This window comes from Pongo abelii, chromosome 5, assembly GCF_028885655.2.
Source record: "Pongo abelii isolate AG06213 chromosome 5, NHGRI_mPonAbe1-v2.0_pri, whole genome shotgun sequence".
Taxonomy (NCBI): Eukaryota; Metazoa; Chordata; class Mammalia; order Primates; family Hominidae; genus Pongo; species Pongo abelii.
Window position 1 is genome coordinate 120,532,147 of NC_071990.2, and position 14,478 is coordinate 120,546,624.

A 14,478-nucleotide genomic window follows, 5' to 3' on the forward strand; every position below is an offset into this window, starting at 1 on the left:
CAGTATCATACAAGTAATTATCTATCTAATGTATACTTATTAGGCAACAATCTGGAATATTTCACCTTAAAACATGTTGTTGAAAATGAAGAGTTTTACCTTTTCATATTCAGCAATGCCCAAGGTATTCCAGAGGGAGTATGAAATGCAGGTAGCAATTTTACCCCAAGTTCCACTGCTTTCTTTCGAAAAATCTGAAAAGTCAAACAGTTAACTGTAAGCTACTGTTGCAAGCAAAACAAGATGTACTATATTATTATCTAATAGTTACCACTTTTCTACTTTAATATTTTAATATTTTCTACTTTAATATCTGACAAAAAGTTTACCAAATTAACAGAATTACCCTGTAAAGCAACAATGGTCCAGGGGCCATCATACTGGGGGATATTTATTCCAAATCTTGGTTGCTCATTAGAATCATGTGGGGAGATTTGGATGCTACTGATGTGAACGTCTTACTCTTGAGATTCTAATTTCTATGGCTGTAAGCTTCTGGATCAGGATTTTAAAAGCATCACAGGCGATGCCAGGTGATTTCAATGTGCAAGCCAGTGGGAGAACCACTGTTGTTGGAGGATAAGACCCGGACTGAGAACCAGGAGATCTGGTCTATCCCACCTTCAGCACTATTATTTACTAGAGCACAGAGAAAGGAGAAGTTTGAAAAAGACATTATCACAGGTCTGTGTGTCTCCTAAGCCCTTGCAGCTTTAACTTCCTCTGATGTTAAGTGTGAGTGATATAAAAAATACTAAGTTAAATTAGGTACAGAGTCTGCCCAGAGTTTACTAGGGAAGATAATTATATGCACATAAATATCTAGAACACAGATATAATGAGAGCTGGAGATAAAATACTAGGTGAGTTCAGTGAGGCATTCAGGTGAGTTCAGTGAGACTGTATGCTGGAGATGGCATTTAGATGAGAACTGTATGCAGCATTGAACTGGGGTTGATAATACCACAGACCGGAGTGAAGATTGGAAAGTAAAGAGGGAATCCCTGAGGGATCAGCCTCCTCCCCACAGAAGAAGGCAAGTGGGGCCCTACAGAATAAATAGGGAATGGGGCAGCCTGCCTGACAAAAAAGGGATACTGGTAAATGAGGTCAGGCATCCACAGCTCAGGCCAAAACATGGAGGGCCACAAATGCAAGGCTAAAACTTTTATTCTGGTTAGAATGGAAAAATAATGAAAGTCTAGTGTGCAGAACTGTGTTTTAGGAAGATTAATTAGATGAGATCCATCCTCAGTTTTAGGTCCAAAGAAAAGCACTAGCTTATTTACTGAAGAAAGGCCTGCTGTAGTTGTGGCACCAAGCAGGTACCTGGTCCCCTCTCCTTTAAGCCGTATGACTGAGCATGGCAGACTGGAAGTGTACCATTTCCTCCTCAAACAAGGAAGAAGTGAGAGAGGCTGGAGGAGCCCTGAAGAGCATGGAAAATGGAGGCAAAGTTCTCTGTCAGCCACTGGGGAAGCATTCACTAAAGCAATTGACAAAGAAGTCACGTGTGGCTTCTCCAGAGGGAAGGGCTTCAGTGTCTAACTCCTGCTCTAAGTCCTGAGCCTCTCTACTGAGACATCCAGGCACTTGGGCTCCCAGACTGAAGGTAATCCAGTAATACCAATGTTGAGGCTACTTTCCAAGCCCTATCTTTTGGAATCTTAAAAAAAAATTATTTTTTTAATTTAAAATTTTCCTTATGCATACCACAGATCTTTTGGAATCTAACTCTCATTTAGTAGTGGAAGTCAATAAAGAAATGACTTTGGTTGACAGTCAATTTAGATAAACTGACATTCCTTGTATACAAATAAGGAAATACATTTGTAGTATATAGAAAATGCTAACAAACAGAGGTGCCATTTTCTCCACAAATTATTGTAACTCTTGTCAAAGGGGACAATTTCCTGTATCAATAACTTGTAGTGTATGGAGAGGAGAAAAAAAAGTACAGCAAAGGGTATATTCTTCTTTCCCTTTCTCTGCCTTACCCTAGAGAAATTTCATGTTGTCTTCTGCTACAAGGATTTATCCAATCACTGCCCAGCCATCTGTTGACTTTCTGGTTTCTACCCAACTTTTAAAAACTGTTAATTAACTCCTTTTCAAGAAACTTACATAAGATCGAAGTCAAACCACGTAATTAAAACACCAAGTCGGATATAACCATATGGCACAGGAGTTGAGGGCTTTGAAGCACAATGCCTGTGCTTGAATCTCAGCTCTGCTTCTCCAAACTGGGGAATCTTGTACAACTTGCCTAATTTCTCTGTCCTAACCTTCCTCATCTGTACAATGGAGATAACAACAGCATTTACTTTTTTAAAGGCTGTGGAAAGAAATAATAAGTTATTATATTTAAAGACTTTAAGACACTTAGTAAACACTAACAGGTAGTTGTAGTTTTTATGGTGATAATGATAATGATATTTCCTCAAGAAGCTGGCTTTTATCCGACTGTTTTGGTGCCTTCTACTTATTCAGACTCCTCTCTCTTGTTCTCTCTCTCTGTGTGTGTGTGTGTGTGTGTGTGTGTGTGTGCACGTGCGTGTTAGTTATTCCCCACCTGCCTCTTCGCTGTCATACACACACTTTTAATCATGTGCGTGTATTCTCAAGAGCTAAGGCATCAGTTCTCATCACCTATTTGCATTCTCAAATTCAACCTTCTATTTTAGCTCTAGTTCAGTACTTCTACCTGTGTACACACATCACAATTTGAGTGTCTTGTTATTTTCTGAAATTTAACATGTCCAACATGGAATTAATCATTTAATATCCTGGGCAAACTTCCCCAGCTCTATCACTGACATTATTTTCTGGTCAGTCCCTTGGACTCAAGTGAACAGGCATTTTGATTTTTGATTTACTGCACCAATCAGTCACCAAGTATCACTGTTAACTCATCTGAAATGTCTCGTACGCAGTTCATTCTCTGATAGGAGCACAGGCCATGTTCTCATTGCCAGGTACAATGAAATGTATGATTAAAAAAAAAAGAAGGTCCTCCTATCTAGCCTGCTTGTTTCCTTATTTCCACTAATAATTTTTCCTCATTTCCATTAATCTGTATTTACGTTACCAACTTTCTCTTTCTACCACACAATTTTCTTGTTCAAGAAATGATAATGACTTCCTGTGTTGTCTAACATTGGGTCAAATCTGCTCTACTGAAGGTTCAACCACCTCTATGAATCAGACCCTTCAATTATTTTCTGTCCGTCTGGCTCTGGCTCCAGCTCCAGCTTTTGAGTCTTCATGGTCTTAAGTACTCATTCATGTTCTTAAGTACTCATTCATGTTCAGTCCATCTTAGCAACTTTATTTACACATTCTCTCATTTTAAATCACTCTCTTCTGCCTCCTTTTGGCTGATCCAAATTTACCTATTCTTTAAGGCCAAAGTCAAGTCCAGGCCAAGACTCCAGGTCAAGATCTTTGCCTTCTGTGAACTCCCACACTGCTAACTAGATACCATACAATGCAGTCTTTGATACAGATCTCTAAACCAAGATACAGAAGGCAAGAGAGAGATCTCTGAACGTTTTCTTGTGTGTTTTCTCTTATATCCCCCAATAATTTTTCTTCCTAGATGTAAAGAAAAAGACCCTAATTTCTCCTTCACTGCCTATTATACAGATCTAATCCAGATTAAGTCATTTTTTATTTAAATTTACTGATATCACCACAGGGCTCCTATGAGTGGTAGGCAGAAAGATATTAATATTCTCAGTTAACAGACAGGAACAGCGGCCCCTTCCCATATCGGGGTTTTTGCACTTGCAGTTTCCTCTGCCTGCAATGCTCTTTCCTGAGCCCTCTGCGAATGCTCGCTCATTCTTACCTTCAGGAATCTGCGTAAATGTCCCCTCGAAAGGTCTTTTCCTAACCACCCCACACAAAGTTGGCCATCCTTATTTATTATCATATCACCTTGTTTCTTTTCCATTATTTACCATATCTTAATTATTTTATTTGCTTGTTTATTGTTTGATAACTCCACTAGATACGATCTCAACGAGGGCATGGAAGCAGCTGGCACTCAATAAATGTTCATTTAATAAATAAATGAATCAATTTAAGATTATTAGGTGAGTACAAAAGTAATTGTGGTTTTTGCATTGTTGGAATTGGCCGTTTGATATTGGAATACATTCTTAAATGTGGTTACGTTACATATAATTTTAATGGGCATTTCTCGCTTTATTAATTTTTTTCCTAATGAATTATTACTTGTTGATTTTATGTTGATTTTAGACTATGGAAATGATGTTACACAAAAAGCAAATTTGAGTGATTTTCTTATTTGAGTTCAAAATGGGTGGTAAAGCAGCGGAGACAACCTACAACATCAACAACACATTTGGCCCAGGAACTGCTAACAAACATACAGTGCAGTCTTGATTCAAGAAGTTTTGTGGCTGGGCACGGGGGCTCATGCCTGTAATCTCAGCACTTTGGGAGGCGGAGGCGGGTGGATCACGAAGTCAAGAGATCGAGATTATCCTGGCCAACATGGTGAAACCCCGTCTCTACTAAAAACACAAAAATTAGCTGGGCATGGTGGCGCATGGCTGTAGTCCCAGCTACTTGGGAGGCTGAGGCAGGAGAATCACTTGAACCCGGGAGGCGGAGGTTGCAGTGAGCTGAGGTTGCATCACAGCTCTCCAGACTGGTGATAAACTGAGACTCTTGTCTCAAAAAAAAAAAAAAAAAATAAGTTTTGCAAAGGAGATGAGAGCCTTGAACATGAGGAGCATAGTGGCCAGCCATGGGAAGTTGGTAATGACCAATTGAGACCAATCATCGAAGCTGATCCTCTTACAACTACGTCGGAAGTTGCCACAGAACTGGACGTTGATCATTCTATGGTCATTTTGCATTTGAAGCAAGTTGGAAAGGTGAAAAAACTGGCTAAGTGGGTGCCTCATGAGCTGAGTGAACATAAAAAAAAATCGTCGTTTTGAAGTGTCTTCTTCTCTTATTCTACACAATAATAATAATTTCTCGGATTGTGACGTGCAACAAAAAGTGGATTTATATGACAACCAGTGATGACCAGCTCAGTGGATGGACCAAGAAGAACCTCCAAAGCACTTCCCAAAGCCAAATCTGCACCAAAAAAAGGTAATGGTCACTGTTTGGTGGTCTGCTGCCGGTGAGATACACTACAGCTTTCTGAACCCTGGTGAAACCATTATATCTGAGAAGTATGCTCAGCAAATGGATAAGATGCACAGAAAACTGCAATGCCTGCAGTTGGCATTAGTCAACAGAAAGGGCCCAATTCTCCATGACAACGCCCGACTGCACGTTGCAAAACCACTTCAAAAGTTGAACAAATTGGGCTATGAAGTTTTGTCTCATCTGCCACATTCACTTGACTTCTTGCCAACCCATTGCCACTTATTCAAGCATCTCAACAACTTTTTGCAGGGAAAACATTTCCACAACCAGAAGGATGCAGAAAATGCTTTCCAAGAGTTTGTCGAATCCCAAAGCACAGATTTGTACACTACAGGAATAAACAAACTTATTTCTTGTTGGCAAAAATGTGTTGATTGTAATGGTTCCTATTTGGTTAAGAAAGATGTGTTTGCGCATAGTTATAATGATTTAAAATTCATGGTCCAAAACCACCACTACTTTTGCATCAACCTAATAACATACCTGGGGCATTGTAATAAGAAGCCATTGATATTATATTGTTTGCAAAGTGCTCCATCCCGTTCCACTAATTGCTACTGTCTGAAAATAATTATCTCCAGTATTCTAGAGTCTCAACCTTGGGCACAATTACAAAATATTTTTAGATAAAAATATTAATTAGCTCATTGATGCTTTAATCAAATCATACATGAGACTGAATCAACTTCAATTCTCAATGTTTGATTTGCTATCTCCTCCTGAGCTCTGATGAGATTACTGGAGGAAGAATCCAGATTCTAAAAGAGAACATCCTTCTACCTAAACTGGTGAGCTTGTAGTAAAACTAGCTTGTAAAATTAAAATTGTTGAGAGAATGAAGGAGGCATATCACAAATCATTCTAAAGGGCAATTAAGTTTTAAGTAGCACAAATTAGATGATGTGCTGAAAAGCAAATTATTACAAAAAGTACACTAAATGGTACTTTAGTGCTACTTCAAATGGGGATAGGCATGATGGAGAGAGCCCCGGACCCAGGTCCTCGGACTGGCTGTACTACTGTTTCCATGTGAGGCCTGAGCTGGTCAGTTAACTCTTCTGGTTCTCAATTTCCCCAGAAAAAAAAAGGAGAGTAAGGCTGATCATTTCTATTTTTGATTTATCACTGGAAAAATAAGTACTCAGAAGCTACAAAACTAGTACTAAAATGTGACTGGGAAAAAAGCAAGACAAATATCATTTTTTGAAGATAGGAAATGTTAATTTGCCAACCAATTCTTCACAAATCTTGGTTTCTGGTGTTTGTTGGTACCTCTATTTGGTGGGGAGGATTTTATAAAGTTAAGAGAGCCAGGTGAAAAACTGCAGTTCATAAAATGTAATCCCTGCTAATAGAAGATTTTTTTAATGTCCACTAAAAGAAAATATGGTTTTTGTACAACTAGCAATCAGTTTGGGATGGGCAGATATCCTATGATCCAACAAGAATTTTCTAAAAGATTTTGCATTCTAGGGATTCTGATTACATTCATGGCAAAAGTCAAAACAATGTAACCTGCTGAAAGAAGGGTGGTAAAATATGATGCAACAGTTCTTTTGAGCATGTAACTAACAAATAACTTTAAATAAAAACTTTTATAGCCTAAAGTTAAGAATTTCAAAATAACTACATGAAAACTGTATCTTTTCATTACACTTAAGTAACATCATCAGTCTTATTGCTGTTTTTTATCAATGTTTTAAAAACTTCAAAATTTAAAATCTATCAAATAAACACATTTATCTTTTTACTTTACCCTGACAGTATCAGACAAGGCTGTAAACAAGACATACGGTTTTCTTTGCCTTTCTAGTTTGCAGTTCCCTAAAGAACTATACAGGAATATACACATGCCAGAGCAAAGAATAAGGAAAAAAGAAATGAATAAGAACAGATGACTTTGGAAGGAAATATTTTCAGTTCAGACATGCTTCAGTTTGAAATGCACAATCAATATCAAAGCTTTTCTTCAAATGCTCATGTTGAAAACTTCACCATTAAAAGATCAAACACTAATTCACCATTAGTACAAGTACAGTTTACCTATTACTCATTCTCACTACATAAAGCTTTCAGCACAAGATGCCATAGACACAATAAATATCTTTGGCTGCAAATAACTAAACCCATATACTGTTAGTTGAGTTGATAAACTTGCACATAATATGGGCCAAAATCAATCACTAAACCAGTAAGTACTTATTAAGCTATTCTGGCTTTTTAGAGTGGACCTCTGAAAGATTTAAATATCAGAATAAAGATATGTAAAAATAACTAATCCAGCAGAAACTCAGAGCTGGAAGGGACATCAAAGGTTATCTAGTTCCATAATCTGATACACAGATGAGGAAACTGAAGTTCAGAGAGGGCCTATTCTCCTAGTTAAATGCTCTGATGTGGGATGGTTTACTGCCAGCTACACCCAAGTGAATACCAGCTTCCTGTCATCTCAGAGACGGGTGATCCTTTTGATCCAGAGGGACTCTCCCTTGTGGGCACACATCTTTCTTTCACTGTCTCTTTCTTTCTTCTCATTCTGTTTCTGTAATTGATCAAAACCTAAAACCGAAGTTTTAAATTAAAAAATTTATGTGTTGTATTTGTCAAATTTCATTACAAACTCCATTTTTTAAAAAATAATATATTTAATTAGATGACTGCTTTTGTCAATTACTTTGTTTGTCTCCCCTGTGATTCAATACAATTCAATTTTTAGCCTTCAGGCAATTAGATGAAAAGAGCGTCGCTTATTTTCCTGAAATATTAAAGCACAGAGATCTTCCCAACTTGTTTTTTTCAAAATAAAAGACTACACATGCTATCCTGCCAATAACCACCGATTATAACGACGAAGAATCAATGTAGCTGTCCTTTAGTCTTGAGTTTATTAACATATAAAAGCATAAAATTTAAACAAAGGAAAACACTTCCAATTGTAAGCATGGTTTAAAAATCTAAATGTAGAATGTTCTAGTGAATAGGCTCTTTAGATTTATCTAGCTTTTTAAAGATATTTATTCTCATGACAAAATAAGAGGTAGTGAAGAGAAGTGGCTTTTATGCTATCTCCTAGTCAAAATGAGTAAATGTTGATAAATGAATGAATAAAATTGTATCTCGTTATTAATTTTTTTTTTTTTCCTGAGAGAGGACTCTCATTCATTCCCTAGTTCCTGAATAGAGAGGGTTTTTATAAAGTTAAGAAGGCAAGATGAAAAATGGGGAATGCTGGGGAGAACTTCAGGCTGTTGTTCAGGGCTGCTCACCACTGTCCATGTGAGCAGCAGTAAATGCCATGTTCTCATGGCAGTGTTTCCCTGAGCATCAGTGTGGTCAAGGCTGCCTGGGAATAGGCACACTGAACTAAGAGTCAGGAGCCCTAGGTTCTAGTTCAGGGCTTGCTATTCACCAGTTATGCCATAAAGAAAATGGGTCACTTCACCATTCCAATTTTCTCTTTTGTAAAATGGGAACACTCGATAAGACACTTCCTGAGGAACGTTTCTGCTCCACAGGACAGGCTTATTTTAAGACTTAATAAGCACTTACTACATATTTACCAATGTGGTAAGGGCTATAAGAGAGATACATGAGAAAAAATTAAATCCCTGATCTCAAGAAGCTTACAACCAGGAAGGTAAGTCAGCCATATAAAACCATATAAGCATAAGATATACAACATAAAACAATACAAACCATAGGTAGAGAATAAATTAAGTGATACATGCTGTAACTGGGAATTTTTTTTAAAAAGTGAGTTAGGTCTAGAGGGAGAGGTAAGGTTGAAGAGGTGACACATATAGATGCAGGTGTGTACTTATTTGGGAGTAGGCATGTACGTTTGTGTACATGCTCTGGATTAATGTGGAGGAAGATAAGAGATAAAGCAAAAGGGAAGAGGAAGTGCTTTTCATGATAGTGAGCAGGTGGAGAGCTAGATTACTAGGGTCTAGAAAATGGTGAGAGAGAGACAGATTAAATAAGATAAGCTCATGGCCTTAAATACCAGGAAGGGAAGTTTAAAAGATGGTTAAAAGAGCACATCAGATGTCTTAAGGAAGTCCTAACACTACCTTAATGCCTCCCATTTATGGTAAGTGGAGGGATTTCTGGGTCATCAGGGTTATGAGAAATAGGGCAGGAAGAAAGGCAGTAGTTCTCATTGGTTATGGGACTTTTCTGAGTTGTAAGAGGCAAACATATATGAATGACAACATCAAAAAAATACTGTATTGGCTACCTGATAGAAGGAAAATAAATCTTAAGAAATAATTAGGGTCCTTAAAAAAATTTTCCTCAAGAAGAAAGTATAGGCTTTTGTATACATAAATGAGCAGCGGGCTGGGAGCAAGGCAACAGTATGATAAAAGTTACATGTCCTTCTAATATGCATTCAATATGGAAGTTAAAAAAGGGAGAGGAAACCCAATGGCTATGTAGCTCTAGTGCTTCAAACTATTCTTAAGTGTACCACATATGTTACTGTAGGCTTTCTAATTACTAAAATACCTGCCCAAGAATGATAAATAATAATAAATTACAGCAAGAACACCACAGTAATCCAAGTCATTATACAGTGCCTAAAGCTACTCATTCTATCTCAATTTTAGGTTTAAAAAATGGGCAAATTGCCAACATGACATTTAGAAAAATATGCAGTATATAGTGAATAATGTTTACACTAAATATGACAAATAATTTCTGAAAATACATTTCACATCAAAAGGAAAACATCTTTATTTTAAAAAATATAATGCCTACTAAAGGGAAGGGAATTATGAAAGCACATACTCTATCTGGCTATGATTTCTAACTGAATTTATGGACTCCACTACATAGATGTCAGTATGTCACATCATACGGTTAAAATTGGGGCTGTTCTATTTACTACTGCTTTTGCAAGCAGACATCAGAAATCATTAAAATATACAAAATCCAGGCTTGGTAATCTTTGTTCAAGAAAAAGACAAAAGAAAAAATGATAGCCTCATCTATGCAAATACAGTTGGACCTCTGTATCTGTGGGTTCCACATCTGTGGTATCAACCAGTTGCAGATCAAAAATATTTGGAAAAAATGTATGGTTGCATCTGTACTGAACACGTATAGACTTGTCATTATTCCTAAACTACACAGTGTAACAACTATTTACACAGCACTGACATTATATTAGGTATAAGTAATCTAGAGATGATTTAAAGACTACGGGAGGATGTATTCAGATTATATGCAAATACTGTACCATTTTATGTAAGGAACTTGAGCATCTGTGGATTTCGGTATCCTCAGGGGGTCCTGAAACCTACCCCCACAGATACCTAGGCATGACTGTATATCATAATTCCCTGACATATTTTAGTTACAAAGCATTCTATACTAGTGAATTTTTTTTCCTGTGTCATCTGTTCAGAGATAACTGAACCTCATCTCTGAAGAGCATCAAAATATTTATAGTTTAATAATTTATATAAGTTTTAAAGACATGTTTATCTGTTTTTTTATGATTCGGTGAAATGTAGAATGATCCTGCCTTTACTCAGCATCACCATCATATGCATACAGAGCTGGGCCTAGGTGATGGAGTTTTCCATTATCACTTGAACAGTCTGTACGATCTTGAACGCTCACTTAACCTCCTTTCTGTGCCTCAGTTGCTAAATATGTGAATAGAGAATAATCTTCCCAAATCACAAGATGGTTATAATTAAAGGAACAAGTGCTTTTTAAAAGAGTAAGAATAGTTATTATTCTTGGCTATAAGACAGTGGTTTCCTCAGGAATAATAGAAGGATACTAGGCCTTTTGTCCACACACTAAATGGTCCAAAAGCTGCTGAGCTACCATGTCTGCTTTCTATAGTCCTACTGCTTGCTTCTTTGAGTTATTAGCTATCAGTTCATTACAATGAGACTTCTCACTGTTGTATTCATTCTCCTTCTGAGTTGCTGACTTATTTTGTAAACAGTTATCTGCACAAGGATCTGATAAGTCAAATGTCCTTCCTCTACCTTACAGTGAAGGACACAAGCTTCAGGACATGGTCCCTTTTTGTGTCACATGCCTGAATTTGAACAATTAAACTCTGTAGGTATGAAAGAGCAATTAATTACCATATTATGTAGCAGTAATAGTTTGCAAATTTACAAAGTCAACTGAATACCTATGTGCACAGGTTTTGTTTCTTTTAAAAAATGTAAAATGTAAGCTACTCATTTTTTCGTTCTATTTAAGCAAATGTAAACCTATCCAGGACACACCTAATACCATTAGGCAGGTGGTTTGTTATTTCTGCATAATCCTCCTTTATCATATATTATACACTGATACCTTTAAATTGCCTTTGGGTACAGAGTCTATAGTTTTATTTCAGCTGACAGATGAGCATTTTAAATTATCAAATGGTGACATTGCTGGACAGAAAATTTGGCATCAATGCAATTTTTGTCTTATGTTTGTGTCCCTCCAGGCAAGTTAATTAAACTCTTAGTCTCAGTTTCCTCATCTACAAAATGGAAAAACATATTTGTGCACCTTGAAACTCAGAGAAGTTCTCTTTTTCCCCATGCCAATATTAAATTTTTATTTTCTTAAACAATGAATACATTCTCATTACTGAAAAATCACAAAATTAGGCATAAAATATAGAATCTTATTAATCCTGTCTACCCAGAAATAACTATTAACATCTTAAGTGTCTAAATGGTATTGATTGCATTTTTTTTAAAAAAGGTATTGTTCTATATATATTATTTCATAATGTTTTAAACCCATCCCTACCAATTTAATCTACATTGTATACAACATTCTATATCAGGGGTCAGCAAACATTTTCTATAGAGGGTTAGACAGTAAATATTTTAAGCTTTACTAGTCACATACTCTGTCTCATGTTTATTTTTAATAATCCTTTAAAATTTAACAACCCACTCACAGCTCTGGTAGTATAAAAACAGGTCTTGAGCCAATTTGGCCAAAGGGCTGTAGTTTGTTGACCCTTGTTTCCTATCACTGGATACATTTCTGTAACATCTTTTTAAAAATAGCTATATCATACACTAGTTCTGGTATAATAAGGATACACCAGAACTTACTTAGCCAGTCTTCTATTAGTCAATATTTAGGTTTCCCTTGTTTTGATATTACAAACAGCTGTGGAATGAACATCCCTGTACATACTTATTTGTATATATAACTATTTCCTCAGGTTAAATGTTTGAAAGTGCAATTTCTGGTCAGCATTCATTCAATTCATTCACTCACTCACTAACTATAGTTGTAGGGTCAAAGCAGCCATAGACAAAATGTGAATGAATGGGCTTGGCTATACTTTGCTAATCCCTGAATTTTGCTAATTTACTTGAAAGCATCTTTATTTTTTTTCATTTAAGAGGCTTTAACATATTTTCATACATCCCATTTCATGACAACATTGCATTTGTTTTTAATAGATCAGTGTTATATTCTTACAGTACTATAAACAACTCAATGAAACAATGCCCTGCCTTAATAACGATCATCATCAGAATATCAAAATGTCACATAACTCAGTATCTTTTTTATTAGAAGAGTTTTGAAAATATCAGACTGAAATAGTTTGGCAGGCAAACACCTCTTCAGAATACACACACAAATAATAACAAGAAACATAATTTCTGTTGCCCATTGTAGCTACTCATGCGCTATCGAAATGTTTTGTTTTTTTTATTGCTTTTTTTTTTTTTTTTTTTTTTTTTTGTGGGGATGGAGTCTAGCTCTGTTGCCCAGGCTGGAGTGCAGTGGTGCGATCTCGGCTCACTGCAAGCTCCGCCTCCCAGGTTCATGCCATTCTCCTGCCTCAGCCTCCTGAGCAGCTGGGACTACAGTCACCTGCCACCACGCGTGGCTAATTTTTTTGTATTTTTAGTAGAGACGGGATTTCACCATGTTGGCCAGGATGGTCTCGATCTCCTGACCTCGTGATCCACCCGCCTCCACCTCCCAAAGTGCTGGGATTACAGGCGTGAGCCACTGTGCCCGGCCTATTGCTTTTTAAAGCTATTGCACACACACACACGTATTTCAACATAGTTGAAACTTTCTAAATTACGAACTTTCAAAAAGGAATTGCTTGCATAATTGACCTTTTAAAAATGTCAATCCACTTATTCAACAAATATTTATTTAGTGCCTATGTACTTACACACCAAGTTGCACAAACACTTGGGATACGTAAGTAAACATGACAGCTGTGGTCAATGACTCATAATAACACTTGTTTTTGAAGTGTAACACTGGAAAAATGTGATACATAGGAAAGGATCAAGTAATAACTTCCACTCCTCTTCAAAAAGAAAATGAAGACAAATACTATGACTACTACACAAGGTAATCAGATAAATCCTCACCATCAATCTTACCACATACAACTGGCAAATTTAGAAAGAGAATAGCACAAAACTGTAAAGAAAGTTCATTTAAGTGTTTTTGAAGATCTTAAATTCAGTTTTAGATAAAACTGACTTTACCCAATATGATTTATGTACATTACATGTATACGTTTTCTTCTGAGACTGGCCAACATCCTGAAGGTTATTGTTCAGACAAGACTCATCCTAAGTAGTGAAGTAACAGATCTATTAGATTTGTTCAAAAGGACTAGTTCTAAAAGAAAGAGTGAGATAGCAGCATGTGTGTTTAAAAAAGATCCAAAGCTCTAAGTGGAAAAAACATAGGCGGGCAAGGGTTAAAAGGGAAATAACAGAAGTGATGGTGGATGGCAAGGCAAGGGTAAAAGAGAGTAACAGAAGTGATGGCAGATGGGTGGCAGTGCAGAGTCCCGTCCTGGGGCCAGGCACCAAACACCGGCTGTCTATAAAACCCACAGAATCAAGGTGCAAAAGAAATGGAGTGAAGCTGTGTCAGCACTAAACAAATACAGCAACACACTGGTTAAAAACTTAATGTCAATACTGAACATTTCAATTGCTATAAAATAGAGTAAAAGTGAGGTACTGTTACTCTGGCCCTAACTTTAGTCACTCCAAACCAGTACCATTGAGGGCAAATGGCTGATAACCATGGGAAAAAGAAACTATCTTATTTTAGGGGGTGATAATAAAAACAAATAAACAATTCTGGTAAAGGCCAACATGGATCTTTAAGGAAATAAGATTTCAAAAGCCTGTTTAAAAAACTTTATTATATGGCTATTATTAAAAAGTAAAAAAAAAATAAATAAAATAACAGAAGCTGGTGGGGTTGTGGAGAAAAAGGAATACTTATTCACTGCTGGTGGGAATGTAAATT

At 36.7% G+C, this 14,478-nt stretch overlaps 1 protein-coding gene and 1 pseudogene across 1 annotated transcript in view; one reads left to right on the forward strand and one right to left on the reverse strand.

Moving 5' to 3' along the window:
- MAN1A1 (mannosidase alpha class 1A member 1) overlaps positions 1–14,478 on the reverse strand; it is a 183,631-nt gene that overhangs the window by 76,057 nt on the left and 93,096 nt on the right. The window contains exon 6 of the mRNA XM_002817302.5: positions 100–194. Within this exon, the coding sequence (XP_002817348.1) occupies positions 100–194 (95 nt within the window). The remainder of the gene's footprint in view (positions 1–99; positions 195–14,478) is intronic.
- On the forward strand, positions 1,364–5,577 carry LOC129059750 (histone-lysine N-methyltransferase SETMAR-like; annotated as a pseudogene).